The sequence below is a fragment of the Bufo gargarizans genome, chromosome 3, assembly GCF_014858855.1.
Source record: "Bufo gargarizans isolate SCDJY-AF-19 chromosome 3, ASM1485885v1, whole genome shotgun sequence".
Taxonomy (NCBI): Eukaryota; Metazoa; Chordata; class Amphibia; order Anura; family Bufonidae; genus Bufo; species Bufo gargarizans.
In genome coordinates this window covers 61,674,752-61,694,011 of record NC_058082.1, presented here as the reverse complement: position 1 = coordinate 61,694,011, position 19,260 = coordinate 61,674,752, and the positions used below count along the sequence as shown (strand labels likewise).

The 19,260-nt window shown below is 44.6% G+C and overlaps 1 protein-coding gene across 2 annotated transcripts in view; it reads left to right on the top strand.

Moving 5' to 3' along the window:
• AGAP2 (ArfGAP with GTPase domain, ankyrin repeat and PH domain 2) overlaps positions 1-19,260 on the top strand; it is a 362,929-nt gene that overhangs the window by 326,259 nt on the left and 17,410 nt on the right. For both annotated transcript variants that reach the window (XM_044284829.1, XM_044284830.1), the window contains exon 11: positions 4,891-5,074. In XM_044284829.1, the coding sequence (XP_044140764.1) occupies positions 4,891-5,074 (184 nt within the window). The remainder of the gene's footprint in view (positions 1-4,890; positions 5,075-19,260) is intronic.

Sequence of the window (19,260 nt, the reverse complement as noted above, 5' to 3'; positions counted from 1 at the left end):
CTTTGTCCGGGGGCTCGGCGGAGCTGATGTGTTTTATCCTAATGAGAAAGATTTCATAATAAGGATTTGGAGAAGGGGCAGAGGGACAGCAGAGCAGGGAGAGGCCGGTGCTGCTACTAGGGGGTCATACCATGGGGGAGTAATAAAGCCCACCATTATGCCCCCCAGTAGAAATAATTCTCCTTATAATGTGACAATGCAAAAAATACCCCCTTATGCCCCCAGTTGAGCTAATGTCCCCCATAATGTGCCAGTATAAAATACCCCTATATAGTGCCCCCAGTAAATGCCCCCATAGTGCTCCTCTCCCCCTTCCTCCTAGTGCCCCCCATAATGTACCAGTATAAAATGCCCCAGTAGATGCCCTCAGTGTCCCCCATAATTTTGCAAGTATAAATTACCCCTTCTTAGTGCCCCCGTAGATGACTCCATAGTACTCCTCTCCCCCCTTCCCCATAGTACCCACCATAATGTATCCCAGTATAAAATGCTACTGTACAGAGCCCCCCATATAAAACACCCCTTCTTTGTTTTGCCTCAGTAGATGCCCCTATAGTGCCCACCAATAATGTGCCAGTAATAAGCCCCCCATTACGTGCCAGTAATAAGCCCCCCATTACGTGCCAATAATAAGCCCCCCATCATGTGCCAGTAATAAGCCCCCCCATCATGTGCCAGTAATAAGCCCCCCATTACGTGTCAGTAATAAGCCCCCCATTACGTGCCAGTAATCATGTGCCATTATTAAGTCCCCCCCATCATGTGCCATTATTAAGTCCCCCCCCCATCATGTGCCATTATTAAGTCCCCCCCATCATGTGCCATTATTAAGTCCCCCCCCCGTCATGTGCCATTATTAAGTCCCCCCTCCGTCATGTGCCATTATTAAGTCCCCCCGATCATGTGCCATTATTAAGTCCCCCCCGATCATGTGCCATTATTAAGTCCCCCCGATCATGTGCCATTATTAAGTCCCCCCATCATGTGCCATTATTAAGTCCCCCCCATCATGTGGCATTATTAAGTCCCCCCCATCATGTGGCATTATTAAGTCCCCCCCATCATGTGGCATTATTAAGTACCCCCCATCATGTGCCATTATTAAGTCCCCCCCATCATGTGGCATTATTAAGTCCCCCCCATCATGTGGCATTATTAAGTCCCCCCCATCATGTGGCATTATTAAGTCCCCCCCCATCATGTGGCATTATTAAGTCCCCCACCCCTTCAGTATCACTATTGTAAGAAAAAAAAAAAAAGAACATTTATACTTACCTCAGTGGCAGCGATGCGATGCAGGCTTCTTCTGGTCTGTGTCCCACGCTGTATGGGTCAGGCAGCGCGATGACGTCATCGCGCCGCCTGCGCCGGCCTCTGATAGGCTGCCGGCCTAGTGCCGGCAGCCTATCAGAGCAAGGGGAAGGGACACGCCTCTCCCTCCCCTGCACCGCTGCTGGCACAGGCAGTAGTAAGGAGATGAGCGCAATGGAAGCGCTCATCTCCCTGTGCCCGGCGGCGGCAGCAGCTCACTTTGGGGGGGGGCGCATTTTAGTTGGGGGGGCACATGGGGGGGCCGAGCATGATGTAGGGGGGGCCGTGGCCCCCTCTGGCCCCCCCCTGGCGACGCCACTGCGGCTGCCCCCGCTCGGTGTTTCGCGCGCATGCGCGCCATACCTGGAAGTGCATCAGATGACTTCCGGGTCAGCGGCGTGCGTATATTCGGCGGCTGTTTTAGCCGCGCTGTGCTTAAATTTGTATTTTTGCCCCAGATTTACATATATAATCGAAGGGGGGGCCCCTCTTGTTTATCTTTATAAGTAAATAATGAAGAGACATTCTCAGTGCCGCCTTCTCATAAAAAAAATGGGAACCCAATTTGTCTTTCGCTCCTTGCTAGGTCCCCACTTGTGCTACTGGTTAGGACGTAAGGAAAGCGTTAATTTTAACATAAATTTGTTTTCCTTTAGTCCTAACAGCAGCACACAAATTTCCCACCCTATTTTTGTTTGTGTACTTGCTGATAAAGCACTGGTTTAAGGGCGGCATCCCTTTATAGGGGTGGGTTAATTGTTTAATTGTCTTGATAGCAATTTTAATCAATAAAAATTCCACCTGTCCTACCAGTTTCATAGCGGAGAACTCCCCACTTGTGCTGCTGTTAGGACTAAGGGAAAACAAATTTACGTTAAAATTAACACTTCTCTTTCATGTCTCTGTGGCATAAGGACACTCCAAGTAGCAGGATGTTTAGCTTTGTGTAGAGTTGACCATAACTTTTTTATTTTTACATTGTCGAAGCCGTGCAAGAGCTTCTATTTTGCACTAGAAACTGTAGTTTTTAAAGGCACCATTTTGAGGTACATACAAGTTTTTGAGCATTTTTATTCCATTATTTTAGAGGCAAGGTGACCAAAAAATATTTTTGGGCAGTTGTTTTTTACTGCATTCACCATACAGGATAAATAAAATGATATTCTAATAATTATGACATTTTCAGCCATGGCATCCTTACTTACATTGTCTTACATTGTTTAGATCAGTGTTCCTTAACTCCAGTCTTCAGGGCCCACATGCCTATCATGTTTTCTAACACTTAGCCTTAGTATTGAGCAGGAGATATTGTTATTGTAGTGGTACTTACTAAAAGTATTCATTCTGTGGGATATTCTAAAATCATGACCGGCAGATGGGACCTAAGTACTTCAGTTGAGAAACACTGGTTTAGATCCTCTTTTTTGTACTTTTTTTCCCCTCCACCTTGCAGACTTGAGCATATGATTGTTTGATTTATTGTACAGTTCACTGTTATTATTGTAAATTTACCAGTGTAATAGGAGTCCTAACATGGTAGGCCTGGGGGCCTTCACAAGGCCCCTGATTACCATGACAATCGACTGGCGCCCCATGATTGCGTTGCAGGATAGGGGGTCATCGTGGGACAGTGGGAGCCCCTTCTTTCTGTGTAGCTGCTCACATCCTGTGGCCCTGCTCAGGCATCTAACTGGTTAAATGGCCATTCTCCAGTCCCAGCCGCTGCAGGCAGGTGTCCAGCATCCGCCATGTAAGTATGGGGCAGGTGAAGCTTGTGAGCCTGGTCCATACTCTCCTTGTGCCCTTTAGACATACAGGCATGTCTTGGTGCATATAAGGGTTGAAGGAGTTGTCCCACCGCATCTATCCTTAGAGCAGAGCCTACAAGTACAGGAGGGCTCACCGCACATGTGCAGCCGTCCTCCATTTATTTCTATGGGACTGCTATTTTCAGAAGTCCCAATGAATGGGAAACGCACTGCGCAAGCTCGCCCAGTGATCCCTTCACTTCTATGGGGCTTACAGAAATAGCTTAGCCAACGCTGGGCTATTTTCGGCAGTCCCACAGAAATGAATGGAGGGTATGTAAGCCCTCACGTGCATGTGAGCAGTTTGCGGGCTCTACTCTAAGGCTGGGTTCACACTTGAGCGTATCCGATAAGCGCTGTTTACAGGAGTTTTTATCGGGTGTATTTTAAGGGGGTTTTTGTATTTGGAAACGGGCGTCGTTCGCGCGTTCTTGCTATTGACCACAGAGGCGTACGTGCGACAATACGCCCCAAAGAAGCTCCTGTACTTCTTGGGGCATAGGGCGTTTTACAGCGCATTCGTACGCGCTGTAAAACGCTCAGGTAAGAACCATGCCCACAGGGAATCATTGGTTTTTGCCTGTTGAGCATTTTACAGCACGTAGGAACGCGCTGTAAAACGCTCAGGTGTGAACCGAGCCTAAAGATAGATGTGGGTCCCAGATGTAGGAGCCACACCTATCAGACATTAGAGGCATATCCTAGTAAAACCCCTTTAAGATTTCCCTCCAATAGTTTCAAAACGGAACCACATGTAAATAAGCTCTTATCCAAAAGGACAAAGGTTGGTTCTCTAGTGCCACCTATTGGATGGCTAGGATATAAGTCAGCGTCTGGCCCTTTAAACCGGGCCTTGGAACAAGGACTTGGGCTAGGCCAAAACCTGAAAGCATTTTCATAAGCAAAGACACCCATCTACCGATAGCTGGTTCAGGGTTTTTGCCCCTCATCAGTGCAGAGAGAGGGTAGTAGTCGGCTGGGTGAGAAGCCATTGACATGGGAGGGATACTGTAACCACTATAACCCTTGATTTCATACATAGCTTGCACATTGTAAATGGTCATATTCCTTGTGCCTATATGTTAATTCTTTTTGAGATTTACACATGAAACTATAAGTAAAAAGCTGATAAAACACATTAAAGTACTTGCCAGTTGATAAGTGAAAACATCATAAATATTTCATATATGCTGTAATTTACTTATTTGAACATGCCTATTACATTTAATAAGTGAATGGAGTAGGCCTGAAAGTCCCTTATACACCAGCATCCTAACAAGACAGCCGGTTGCAATAGCAATCATCTGAACAAAGTCCTGCCAGGGTGCATTCACACAGTTTATAATGTCTGTCTGCAGAAACCCACTCCAGTTTTCAGGAACGGGCATGATGCTTTTTCACAGTACCAAATCCTGCCATGTGATTGTCCCCTAAACATGGTGCAAATGTAAGGTCTGATGTCTAGATTTTGTAGTTGGTCCTTCTATATTTTACAGTGTTTCCTTTTATTTCAAGCATGGTGGCTCAGTGGTTAGCACTGGTGGTTTGCAGCGCTGGGGTCCTAGGTTAAAATCTGACCAAGGACAACATCTGCATGGAGTTTGTATGTTCTGCACATGTTTGCGTGGGTTTTCTCCCACATTCTAAAGACACACTTATAGGGAACAGATTGTGAGCCCCATTGGGGATTGCAAGTGATGCTAATGTCTGTAAAGCGCGGCAGAATATAGTAGCGATATATAATTCTTGTATTTGTTCTCTATATTTAAAGGACTATTTGCATAGCACTCACGGGAAGGAGATGGATCTGCTGAGAACAACAGTAAAGGTGCCAGGGAAGAGACCACCAAGAGCTATTTCGGCATGTGGCCCATCAGCCAGCATCAATGGCTTATTGAAAGACGTGAGCAGCCCATCGGTGATGGACGCACCCAGTACCAAGCCTCCAACGACAAGTAAATTATATACAGTAGATGAACTTATGTACCACTGCATGTTGTGCAATGTATGGCTGATGATCTGACAAGAAGGAAAATTATTTACCTGCTGCCGATGACGGCTTCATAGATGGAATATGATATATACAAACATACATAGTTTTCAATTACTGTCTATGGCTACATCCAATTTTATTCATCCATATCGATCTAACACGTAGTAAAAATATATTCTGTATTATTATATGCCCAACACAGCAACCAGCATCGACAAAATTAGATGTTTAATCACTGCATACATCAAAAGTTCTACACATTCATGGATAGATTTATGCCATTCTTATGACGTACAATAATTACAGATTATATAGTTTATAGAGCATGTCCTTGTGGACAGTATGGCATATTGATAGGATATGCCATGAATGTCCGATAGGTGCAGGTCTCATCTCTGGGACGGGGACCCATCATGAATAGAGACATCATCGCACATGAACGCCTTTCTCCACGCATTGCTGAAAATAGCTGAGTGGGACATTTTTGGCATATCCTATCAATATGCCATAAATGTGTACATGGGACAACCCATTTAGGAGGTATGAGACTTAGTAAATTGGGCACATTTTATTCCAACAGACATCCAATGATGGCACAATTGATTATTTTCCAAATCAACCCCATTAATATTTTGTTTCGGCTTCTTAATGCATCAGATAGATTGAAAACTGGGACTATTATAAAGTACTAGTTGTCCTATAAAAACAGCTCTCATACGGCTTACATGAACGGATAAATAAAAAAAGCTATGGCTTTTGGAAGCCATGGAGTAAAAAATATTAAATTGCAAAAGCGGACAATATCTCCAGTGGAAAGAGGTCACAGATATTCTTTTGCTGTCTGTGAATTAGAACATTCTTGCTTACATTTACAGCATAGAGCAAGTTTCTGGCTCATGGAGAAGGGGAATATCCCGTCTAGGATGTCCACACGCCCTAATAAAGGATAACACTTCATCATCATCATAAAAAAAACTTCAATCTCTGGCAGAGGTTGGTAAAAAGGGGTCGTCTATATCTGCCTTTACTGTACATGGTCCAGTGTAACATGATTACACAGGAAGGCAGAAGTCTAGTATCTGCATTTATTATACATGTGTAACGCTACCAAGCCACAGGGGAAAACATGTGAGGCTCAAGGTGGGCCGATGGGTACAATAGTTCATGTACTCATGGTTAGCAGATGCCTCCCTGGGCTGGCGTACAGTGGATGGGAAGACAGCACAAAATCCTCCAGGGCACTTGCGGTTGCAGGGAACACCAGCCAGATGGAAGTTGAGGTGCCGTTGATAATTGGTGCTAGGTGCTTTTGCGGCTGGGCCCCTGTGTTTGTGGCGCCAATTCTTGTAACTCTACCAAACCACAGGGGAAAACATGTGAGGCTCATGGGTACGAATGAGGTATGATGGGTACATGTGAGGCTCATGGGCCGATGGGTACAATAGTTCATGTACTCATGGTTAGCAGATGCCTCCCTGGGCTGGCGTACAGTGGATGGGAAGACAGCACAAAATCCTCTGAGGCGCTCTCAGTTGCAGGGAACACCAGCCAAATGGAAGTTGAGGTGCCGTTGATAATTGGTGCTAGGTGCTTTTGCGGCTGGGCCCCTGTGTTTGTGGCGCCAATTCTTGTAACTCTACCAAACCATATGGGAAAACACGTGAAGCTCACGTGTAAGAATGAGGAGTCAGTTGTTGTACCATTTGAACATTTACTGAAGAATCAACGGACTCTGGACAGTTGGTACAGTTCATCAAAGTAAAGCGTTTTATATAGCATAAGTAATAATACGTTGACTTGTAATCCTATTATCAGGCAATGGCAGTTGTCAATGGAGGGATTCTTCTAATGCTGATATTTTATAGGCAAGGATCCCAGTGGTAATCCTAAGTTCACTCTTTACAGCCCTCTGGCACTAAAGATGCTGATATATGTACAGCAGGCTGGATTCCAGCCTGCATTTGTGGGAGGGGCGTAGGGTATTTACCTGCCGCACGGCCTCTCCAGGCTGTCAGCATCTCGTGGTGCAGCATCTCGTGGTGCTGACGTCATTCCGGCGCGACTTCCGGTTCCGGCTTCCTCAGCGTGTGCGGTCCCCAGCGTGAGTGGTTTACGGCGGCATGATCTCCCCTGCTGCATCAGTAAGTTCTGCACCGGTGCTTTCGTTTCGTGCAGGTCTCGGGTCACGGCGGCCGCCACCAGCCGGGTGCACCGCATCTTTTTCATCACGGCTCACCGGGCCCGCCGCAGTTTGTGTTTCAGGTCTTCTGTGACTCCCATAGCTGCTCCGCTGCCCTGATGGCCACATGCAGGTCCAGGGATACTCTGCCCACACACCTGAGGCAAATATGATCTATGCTCTGCAATTGTAGTACCATACCTCCTCAGCCAAACTGGTGTCCATGTGTAATGGACATTTTTTGGCATCTATATAATAGTACATCCCTTGGTCTATAAATATCATCCAATTAGCATCCGTATAACAGTAGTACCTCCTCATGTTATCTTCTAACAGTATCAGTCTCAGTAGTGTAATATACTGTAACAGTGCGTTGCACGGGCTATGATCCTCTGACGCATGTATCTGCCCCTAGAGATTCGCACACCAAGAATATTGCCTTACCGTATGAATAACAATTGAGTTCATCTCAGCTTGTAGACTTATGCACGTTTTCTTGCGCTTCTTCAAATGAATGTTGACATCATTTTTATAAATTGGGTTCTTTCGGTTGTCAATATAGACAGCATAGGTGAACTGGCATCCAAGCATGGTTCCCTCTGTCCTAGGCCTCCCTGTGCTTGCTGTGGCCCAGTCAGCTGCCTAGCTATCGCACTGGGCACCTCACCATTTTCATGAGTTATAGCATCCACCAATGCCCTGGGTTTCCTTTGGTCTGGAGGCGACCTCCACGCGTCCAAAAAACGCGTCCAAAAAAAAAAAAAATACACGGTCACAGGCTGGGTTCGTTCCTCCTGTCATCTGACATATCTGGTCCATTCGTGTCCTGTTTGCCTGATACGTTCAGGTCCTCTTGTTTGTCCTGTTTGCCTGATACGTGCAGGTCCTCTTCGTGTCCTGTTACCTGATACGTTCAGGTACTCTTCGTGTCCTGTTGCCTTATACGTTCAGGTACTCTTCGTTTCCTGTTGCCTTATACGTTCAGGTACTCTTCATGTCCTGTTGCCTGATACGTTCAGGTACTCTTCATGTCCTGTTGCCTAATACGTTAAGGTACTCTTCGTTTCCTGTTGCCTGATAAGTTCAGGTCCTCTTCTTGTCTTCTTGCCTGATACGTTCAGGTCATCTCGTTTTGCTCGTTGTGCGTCATACCTAGTCACGTCACTCTCCGTTTCGTGTTTTGTGCTCAACTCACCTCACCCAGGTCATGCCTCCTTCTGCTGTCCTGTCAGTTTTAATCTTCTTCCACTATCCTCATGTTTTCTCCTATTGCCTATCACGCCAGTCATACCTTTTTTCTTTCCCAGGCTCAGGTTGGTGCCCTCCATCTGCCCTCCAGCAACCGGGTCATGTTTTTCTGTTCTCCCTACACCCAGTCTTGTGTCTGTTGCGATCAGTTTGTCTCGCTCAGGTCCTGTTGCTCTCCATTGCCGTCACGCGTGGGTCATGTCGCCTCACTGCCTGCCACATTTGTCAGCTCGGGGCTGGCGGCCAGTGGAGGTCTTGTCACCCGGTGCGTCTCGGCCCACGGTCATGTCGCAGGGCCCAACGCTTCCGAGTCATCTGATACGCAAGGTCATGTTTATTTTCTACCTGATATGCTCAGGACCCGTTTTGTTTCACCCGAGCCTTTTTCCGTCGCCTGGTATCTTTCAGGTCGTACGCTCGGGTTGTTTGTGTTCGGGCCACCTGATACGTTCAGGTTGGTTTTGTTGGTCCACTGCCTGATACGCTCATGTCACGTCGTCTCGTTCACCGGTTTCTTGGCCCAGTCCATTTTTCCGCCTGCTCCTTTCACCCAGTCCGCTACCCCAGGCATGCCTTCTGTCCACTCATCACGGCACCTGGCACATGCCACTCGTCTCCACAGCACTTTCTTCTTGTCTTTATTCAACACCAACCCCTGGCGCGTCCCTGTTCTCCAAACCCGATCATCCTGCACCGTCTAAATTTTTCGTGAATTGCCTGACACGCTCAGGTTGTCATTTATTTTCTCCTCGTCCAGGTCGTTCGTATTTTCCTGATCGTCACTTACTTAAGTTCCCTTATCAGAATGTTATGGGTGCATCCCTTCACGCAGGTACCAGTTAAGCTTCTTCCTCACTTACCAATCTCAGGTTCGCTGGGTGTGAAGTTTTCACCCTCTTCGCGGCCATACTCGGGCATTTTGACTGCGGTCAGTGTTCCTTTAAAATTCCGTTCTAACCCTTCCGTGGCTCCAGGTAAGTACAAAAAAATAAAATAAATTTGTGTATGGGGTTTTTGTAATTTCACTTCAGGTCCTCCCAACAGGGTCCGGCTCGAACGGTGTGCCCATACTCAGCGGTATCATGTCCCACGTGTCCGACATAGAAGACTCGATGTCTATCCCGGAATCAGCAATCTCCGAAACAGCCAGCCGCGCATCATACAGACATTGGACCATCCCCAAGTTGATCACAGAACTTAAAAAAAGGGGATCCGCCACTCTGCTTCAGCGCGAAAAGCCGAGCTGTACCGTTTGCTGTTTTCCTGAACCACCCAGGGCCTCCGACGATCAGGTGTCCATGTCCACCATTCAATTATCCCTGACCCAACTCCACGCGACCATCAATAATCTAGCGTCATCAATTTCTGACATTGATTCCAGGCTTCAGGCCATCGAGAACAAGGATTCCACGTCTCCTCCTCCCCCAGAACCCGAAGCCGTTCCTTCCACTTCCCGGTCCAACGCCCCAGGTACAGGTCTCGGCACTCCCGACATCGCCCCCGCCTTCTTCGTGCCAGAAAATATCAGGCGTGATATTCTGGCAGGGAAGGACATCAATTTGTCCGACATCCTGATCTCTACCCACGACACAGTCGAAAACAGAACGATTGCCTGCGGTGATGTATCTGTAGTGTTCAGATCTAAAGACGTCCGCCTTAATAGGAAACTTACCATCCCCAAATTCATGCTAACCTTCAGCCTATACCGGGATATCGTGTGCTCCATGCACCCCCACCGCAGGGAAGAATTAGATACATACATGTATAGAATCACCGAGTTAGGTTATAAATACGGCGGCTCTGCTTTTTATGAGTATCACCGGTCATTTTCAGCAAAGGCAGCTGGGGGACAAGGACAAGGTCTCCTTCATCCTGGCCTTCTTGGCGTACTGCCATAAAGAGCTCAGGTTGTCTCACAACACCATCAGACTTTACCTAGCGGGCATCCAGCATCACTACATGATCAACCATCCCAGTCACATCTCCTTCTTTTCTTCCCAGGCTGTCAAGGCAGTCTTGAGAGGCATTCAGAAGCTCTCCTCTCCGTCCACTCCCACCAGACAACCAGTCACAGGGGAATTATTTCAAAAGATTTCTGCCGCCCTAGATGGTAATCCTTTCGGGCCATTCAAAAGTTTGATCCTCAAAGCTGCCCTCTATCTCAGCTTTTATGGGTTCCTCAGGCCAGGGGAGTTTTGCTGCACCTCAGCTCAAAACTTAGGCCCAGTAATTAGTCAGCTCCACCATAGTCTTGACCATTTCATTTTCCTCCTACCCACTTCTAAAACCTCTCAGGTCGGTCCACCGGTTCAGATTGAGTATTTCAACTCCTTCAATCCCTGGTGCCCAGTGGCAGTGCTCAACTGACTGCTCTCCACTCTCAGTGATAGAAATCCCGACAGTCCCTTACTGCCATTTCCCGTGCTCTCGCTGACTTCTGCACAGTTCATCAAACATATCCGCACTCTAGCTTCAGGTCTAGGGTTTCACGCTGCCTCCATATCCGGGCACTCCTTCCGCGTCCGCGGCATCCAAACACGGCGTCCCAGCTCATATTATACATAAAATGGGACGATGGCAATCTTCATGTTTTTCCGCTACATTCCACATCCACAGGTCGAGATCGCCAAAGCTTTTTCTAACTTGGTTCTGTAAATTTCTCATTCAATAAACTGCCTAAATTCATGTTTTGCCCCCTTTTCTTGGCTTACCCGCGTACATGGCTAAAGGTACACCACTAGCCAACTTAGGGTCAACTGTATCTAGTTCTCTCACCTTTGTCCAGTGCTCCTCCCGGAGCCTTGACCACAAATACAGTTACTATGAACTATCCTTTAAGGGCGATCTCCCTTGTGGCAGGCAAACACATCTGCTTCATTATTTGGCAGGATACTCTTATAAATAGGTTTTTCCACTATGACCCGGAAGGCTTGTGTAGTGGATAAAGACAATTATGGCCTTAATCATCCAGTTGTGTCCAGGCACTCGGAAAGCTACTTCTGGTTACTAGTGCTAATAAGGTCCATAAGCTAAGTTTAGCTGTTACCCTCGCTATGCTCTCTGCATCTTGGTGTAAAGACTTACTGTCTGGTGCTTGGTTTCTGTAGTTATCTTCTCCAGGCTTGATTAGGGCCCAGAGGAAAGGAACACAGCTACATGGTGACTTTAGCCTGTCTCTCTCCTCCATGAACTTGTTTCTCCTCCTCTGACCAACTACTAACTAACTCCTCTCTAAGCTAGACACACCCCAACTATATATATTTTGTGGTGCCAGCACCACCTAGGGGCGAATTGATGTAAAGGAACTTGCCAGCCAGATTATAGAGAATAACATGCATTGCATTTCAATACATATATATATATATATATATATATATATATATATATATAAAAATATATTCAGATGTTTGAAGTGTCCCATTTACACACATATGTGGGACGCTGCACATGATCTACTGTAACATGATTACACAGGAAGGCAGAGGTCTAATATCTGCCTTAACTGTTCATGGGACACTGTAACCTGATTACACAGGAAGGCATAAGCCTAGTATCTGCATTTACTATATATGATCCACTGTAACATGATTGCACAGGAAGGCAGAAGCCTAGTGTCTGCATTTACTATATATGATCCACTGTAACATGATTACACAGGAAGGCATAAGCCTAGTATCTGCATTTACTATACATGGTCCACTGTAACATGATTACACAGGAAGGCAGAAGTCTAGTATCTGCATTCACTATACATGGTCCACTGTAACATGATTACACAGGAAGGAAGAAGTCTAGTATCTGCCTTTACATCACACGGGAACCCAGTAAACGTTATGTCTGGTGTTAGTTTATGGTTTATCTGTTATTGCAGCATATGGTTTACTGGGTTCTCGTGTGATGTCTGTTGTGTGCTGTGTCCTTGGTGTTGGTTGTGGATAGCAGCACCTGCACGTGGGTTCCAGGTTGTGTGTCTGTGGTAGGTAAGTGTGGTACTAGTCTCACTTACCTGTCATTGCCATATGTCTGTTGATGTTTCCCCTTTCTATGTAGCTTGGCCAGTGAGTCTCCTGTTCCACCGTGTCTAGGAGGAACGGGTCGTCTTACCCTGCTCCTAGTCCAGGGCCACACTGAGGGCGAGCAGGAATATCAGGTTCCGGAGTATGAGCCCTCCTACCTTCAGGGTTGGCTCATACGGATAGGAGACAGGGTCAGAATTAGGGATGTGTAGGAGGTGACCTGCTCCCTAATTCTCTGTGCTGGCCTTGCAGCGACTCCATCTTCTGATACCGCACGGCTGAGGGTTTTCCCCATCTTCAGCCATGACAACATCATTCTGGTTGTTAGTAGGTTCATTCATCATAAGAGCTAGAAACCTTGCTATACAGTATCTGGGCCTGATAATCAGAGTTAAGCTTCATCTCATGGAAAGAACCAAGTGTTGGTCGTGCTGGATTTTTACCTTGCAGTGGTAAAGAAGTAGACCTAACAATCATCTCTGGATTGGAAACCCAGTATTTTAACAACATATGTGAATACGCAAAAACACAAATGCAATCACACTCTGCTACCAGCACTCTGCCCTGCCTCTATGCTGGATGTTGAATGAGGCATTGGTGTACATTTTGGCCAAAGCGTAATAAGCCACTCACCACGTCAAGGTTGCCTCCATGAGTGGTCCCTAACACTAGTTCCTACCTGTTATGGGCCATGACAGCCACACAAAGTCCAGGGAGCACAGGTACAGCATGCACGCCAAGCACACTCTGCTTTTAACCCCATCCATTGCCATTACAGCTTTCATCGGATCCAGGGATGCAAGTACCAACATGCATGCTGAGCCCACTATATACTTCTAGGTAGGTGCTTTTTTAAGCAGACTCAGTTTTATACTGACTTTAAAACCAGCCTCCTTTGGCTCCAGGAGAAGTATATAGTGGGCTCAGCATGCATGTTGGTACTTGCATCCCTGGATCCGATGAAAGCTGTAATGGTACCGGACGGGGTTAAAAGCAGAGTGTGCTTGGCGTGCATGCTGTACCTGCGCTCCCTGGACTTTGTGTGGCTGTCATGGCCCATAACAGGTAGGAACTAGTGTTAGGGATGACTCATTAAGGCGACCTTGACGTGGTGAGTGGCTTATTACGCTTTGGCCAAAATGTACACCAATGCTTCATTCAACATCCAGCATAGAGGCAGGGCAGAGTGCTGGTTGCAGAATGCGATTGCATTTGTGTTTTTGCTTTTGTATCTGTATTTCGCCATAGCAATGTGCACCTGCATACAGGGTTGTGCGGGCTGAACCCCCCACATTTTTCTATATGTGAATACGGCCTTACACAGAAAAGCAGAAGTCTAGTGTCTTTACTATACATGGTCCACTGTAACATGATTACACAGGGAGACAGAAAGTCTAGTATCTGCCTTTACAGTACATGGGACACTGTAACATGATTACAAGAGAAAGCAGAGGTTTTGTATCTGCTTCGACTGTACATGGTCCAGAGTAACATGATTACACAAGAAGGGAGAAGTCTAGTATCTGCCTTTACTGCACATAGGCCACCGTAACATGATTACACAGTGCCACCTCATGGTTCGGTTAGGGTGAATCTATTACACTTTAGATTGAATTTGCAAGAGGATTCAACTGGCAGCTGTCACCTGATCATCAAATTGAAGTGTCTCTTAAAGTATGTTAATGCTTGAAAGCAGCTTAACATCGCCAATAATTTATGAGTGAATTGCTTCTAAAATGACTACTTTATCTTACATAGCCTTTTTAGAAGGGTTGCCCCATCTGGATTAGAAGCTTATGAAAGGTTATCATCTCTGCTGGAATGCATGTTTTAATTATCTCTTTTCACAACAGTCACGGTAATTGCGTTTATAGCTGAGTTTAATTGTTATGTTCTGTCTCAGCTGAGTAATTTCTTTGTTCTCCCTCGTTCCAACTATAATCTTATCGTCTTTCTTTGTTTATTGGGCTTGCATAAAATCTTTAATAAAACAGAAAGGATGAACAAGTGGGAAATTAAGGCCTCATGCACACGGCCGTTGCCCGGCTGTGGCCATATTGCGGCCCGCATACAGCAGCAGCCGTGTGCACCCCGCATCACAGATGCGGACCCATTCAACCGGAGTGAGTTGCGGTGCGGAACGGAGGCACGAAACCCCACGTAAGCCCTACGGAGTGCTTCCGTGGTGTTTCTGTCCGTGCCTCCCACCGCAAAAAAATAGAACGTTCAATTTTTTTACAGTGCGGACGGATCACAAACCCATTCAAGTTGAATGGGTCTCGATCCGTCCTGGCCACCACATGGATGTTGCCTGTGTATTGGGGACCGCAAGTGCTGTTGCTTTAAGGACCCATGTGCCTAGCTGTTGCTTTAAGGATGCACACTGGTACGGATCCTGCTTAACAGAAGTATGGAGCTGTACCGTTTTTATACCAGAAAAGTGGTATAGATGAAGTTAAATGTGCTGAGCTCGATGGTCCCGGACCATTCCCTGCCTTCATCATTCACCCTTTTCGGAAAGTGAAGAGAGCAGCATGCAGATGCCACTTGCGACAATATTTTGTCTTATTTATTTTAAGCCTCATCCAAGATCCGTTGTGAAATGCCCATTTTGGAACATATTTGAATAAACCTTGCCACTTTGAGTTCTGTTTCAAGGGACAATTCTGGGGCAATTGCGGGGTAACTTTGTAGAACTGAGGCAGAACAAATGTAGTAAAGCAAGCCCCGTTTGCCAGACATGAGCTCTGGTCCTCTGCTACTCTCCTCAGGCTATACGACCCTGTTGTTTATGTACACCTGGTCCTTTACTGGTTGGCTTGCAGCATATTTCCATCTTTACTTGTGTCTGCACACCATTTACTACCATTGGGAGTGTATGTGTTGACCACTGTCTCACCTGGCACCTATTGGTCTTATTATTCTTGTATGGGTTGGGCACTGTACCCAGCATTTATTCCCATGTTTTATGGATATACTGTATATTTTTTGACCTGTGTACTTCCCTCCTGGGGTGGCGCTTTTCTTTTTCTGTCCTCCGCTCTTGTTTTATCATGTTTAAACGGCATCACATTCATTTGCTTTTTCTATTTGTCATTTTAATCATGCTTTAATAAAATGTATTATTCTTTTGGTACTATGAGCTCCTTTTCTCTGTGTTTCTGCTGTTCTACTCGGGAGCTTTTGCCGAGCTATACTCTTGGTGTGTCCTTTGTGGTTGCATTGGGTGGGAACTGCCCTTCACCCTTCCCTGGGACACCCTGGGTCATCTTTTTTGTTCTTATGAACAGAAAGGTACAGTAGCCAAAACATAGTACAAGGGGCCGCATAATATATACAAAGTCCAGCTAACTTAGGTGAGGAAAGTTAGAAGTTTTTAGTACAGATAGGCAAATTTCTTCATTTTAGGTCTGAATCTAACAAATTGGTCGGGAGATTTGAGTCTGATATGAATAAATTCGACCTGACTTGTAATTACTTAGATTGCCCTGAAAAGGCTCTGAAGTCTGTATCCAACCCCTTTCAAGCCACGTCCAAGACACCAAAAAGTCACAGGGACATATATGGCTATAAGTAACCAAATGGTAACAGTCTGTGAAACAACACACTGCACTGTCAGATTTTAATTTTAAATTAAAACCTGGTCCACCAACTATCCCTTTTTGGTCGCAGATACCTTGTACTCCCTCTTCTGACTGTGAATTGCTCTCTGCCATTTGGAGACATTTGTTGCAATCGATTTGGATTTAGGTGGAATCCAATATTTTTAGGAAATTAGAGACAAATTTGATTCCTTTAGATTCAATTCGCTTATGTCTAGCTTTTATTTTCAGATTATTCTCTCAGAAATCTGTCCTATGCCTGATCACTGGATTGGAGTAGAGCTATAAATCTGACTTCTCAATCTCAAGACTATTTGCATATTCTCGGATAGGAGCCAAATTTGATTCATCACACAGCTCCTTAACATATATTATAGATAACTGCTTTTAGAAGTGAACAGTTTCTAAAAATGAACAGTTTTTGTCTGTTGTTCTTTGGTTAAGTTTATTTGAGGGCTATGTACTGTACACCTTCGGGGGCAATTATTTTTTGCACTGTGCTCATTTTGAGCTTAAATAATTTTTTGCAATTGGGCTTTATTAAAAATTGTGAGCCCCTTTCTCTGTACAGCCTTGAGATTATCTACTAGCATGCTCTGTGTTTTCACTGTGTTCCGTCAGGCAGCTCAGCTGATGGCTCCTTAATCTCTGATCTCTGACCTTATAAACACGTATTATAGCTTAATTATTGTCTCATTGATAATAATGTAGCTTAAAGTGTTTTTGACTATTACTATTTTAGAGATAAGATGTATTAGATGACTGGCACAAAGTGAAAGTATGATTCACGCATCTAGACAAACAGTCAACCCTTTGTGACAGACCAATATTTTTGTAATTAAGACCAATTGAAATTTTTTATTTTTTATCCTAAAATGAGTAAAATGCAATCATAAGAAAATTGCCCCCAAATGTGTACATAGCCTTTAAGTACATCAAGGAGATTACTTTTTATGCTATTATTAGTATGTAATGTATAGCTTGAAATACGTAAGTGCAGGGTCTTAATGCCTGGTGTTTTTCTGTGACTATTTTATATTTTGCACTATTAAGACACTAAATTAACAGTGAAAGCTGTTGCAATTGGGTGAAGGGTATATTCTCATATATGTATACTTGTTCACAAGTTAGATGGTGGAGTCTCCACATAACTTCAGAATACGTTATTTTTGGTTAATTAGAAGTACTGTACAATTTAGTGTTGTCAAGATGTGTCTCAATAAATTAGTAACTTTTTAATAATCATTAAAAAGTTTATTTCAGTAGTTCAATTCAAAAAGTGATATTCATATATTATATAGATGCATTACACAGAGTGATCTATTTTAAGCATTCAATTTTTTTATGTTGATGATTATGGCTTACATCTAATGAGAACTCAAAAGTCAGTATCTTCAAAAATTATATAATACCAATTAAAAAAAAATGATTTTAATACAGAAATGTTGGCCTACTGAAAAATATGTATAGTATATGCACTCAATAATTGGTCGGGGTTCTTTTTGCATGAATAACTGCATCAATGTGGCGTGGCATGAAGGAAGAAGCCCAGGTTGCTTTGATAGTGGCCTTCAGCCTGTCTGCATTGTTTGGCCTGGTGTCTATCATCTTCCTCTTGATAATACACAATAGATTCTCTTTGGCGTTTAGGTCAGGCGAGTTTGCTGGCCAATCAAGCACAGTGATACTGTGATTATTAAACCAGGTATTGGTACTTTTCTAAGTGTGGGCAGGTGACAAGTCCTGCTGGAAAATGAAATCAGCACTTCCATAAAGCTTGTCAGCAGAGAGGAGCTTGAGGTGCTCTAAAATTTCCAACAGATGAGATGGCTCCTCAAACCATCACTAACTGTGGAAACTTCACACTGGACATGAAGCAACTTGGATTGTGTGTTTCTCCACTCTTCCTACAGACTCTGGGACTTTGAATTTCAAATGAAATGCAAATTTTACTTTCATTTGAAAATAGTACTTTAGATCACTGATCAGGTAAGACGCTTTAGATGTTGTCTCTGGGTTATGGGAGGCATGACACAAGGAATGAAACAGTTGTAGCCCATTTCCTGGAATCGCCTGGGTGTGGTGGCACTTGAAGCACTGGCTCCAGCCATAGTCCACTCCTTGTGAATCTCCCCCAAATTCTTCAATGGCGTTTTCTTGACAACACTGCAGTTGTGGTTATCCCTGTTGCTTGTGCACCTTTTTCTACCACACTTTTTCCTTTCACTCAACTTTAGATGAATATGCTTGGTTGCATACAACACTCTCTGAACAGTCAGGTTCATTAGCAATGACCGTTTGTGGCTTATCCTCCTAGTGTCAAGTCAGCAGTCTTCCCCATGATTGCGTAGTCTACTGAACCAGACTGACTGACCATTTAAAGGCTTAGGAAACATTTGCAGGTGGTTTCTGTTGATTAGCTGATTAGAGTGTGATACCATAGGGAAGATTTATCAGGACCGGCACTTTCTACACTGGTCTTAATATCCCCTGCGCTGCTGGAGGATGTGCCTAATTTATGATGAGGTGTATATTTCGTTATAAATTAGGCTCATCCTCCCGCAGCCTGTGTGCCTAGAAAGAAATCTACGGCAGCTTCATTTGTGCTAGAAAACTGGCTTAAATGAAGACCCATTTGTTGGGGTAGCTGACCATGCTCCCTTATCACGCCGCATTTACGGGAAAGTGGCAAGGGTGGAGTAAAATCTGAGAGATGTTATAATTTTTTTTAAAAGTCGCAGCTAAAAAGCCACTTTTTAGACACAAGGGAGAAGATAAATCTTCCCCAATGAGTCTACAATATTGAACTGTTTCACAATTTTCTAATTTTCTGAGATGCTGACTTTTGGGTTTTCATTGGCTGTAAGCCATAATTATCAACATTAAAAGAAATAAACACTTGACATATATCACTCTGTGCTTAATATTTCTAATGAATATGAGTTTCACTTTTTGAATTGAATTAGTGAAATAAATGATCAGTTTGGCTCATCTTTAAATCTCCCGCTCAGAGTTTCAACTGTCTAACTATAAGACAGTATTAGAAAATTTGGGCCATTATTTCCATTTCACCCAATTGCCCACCAAAAATTAATAATATATT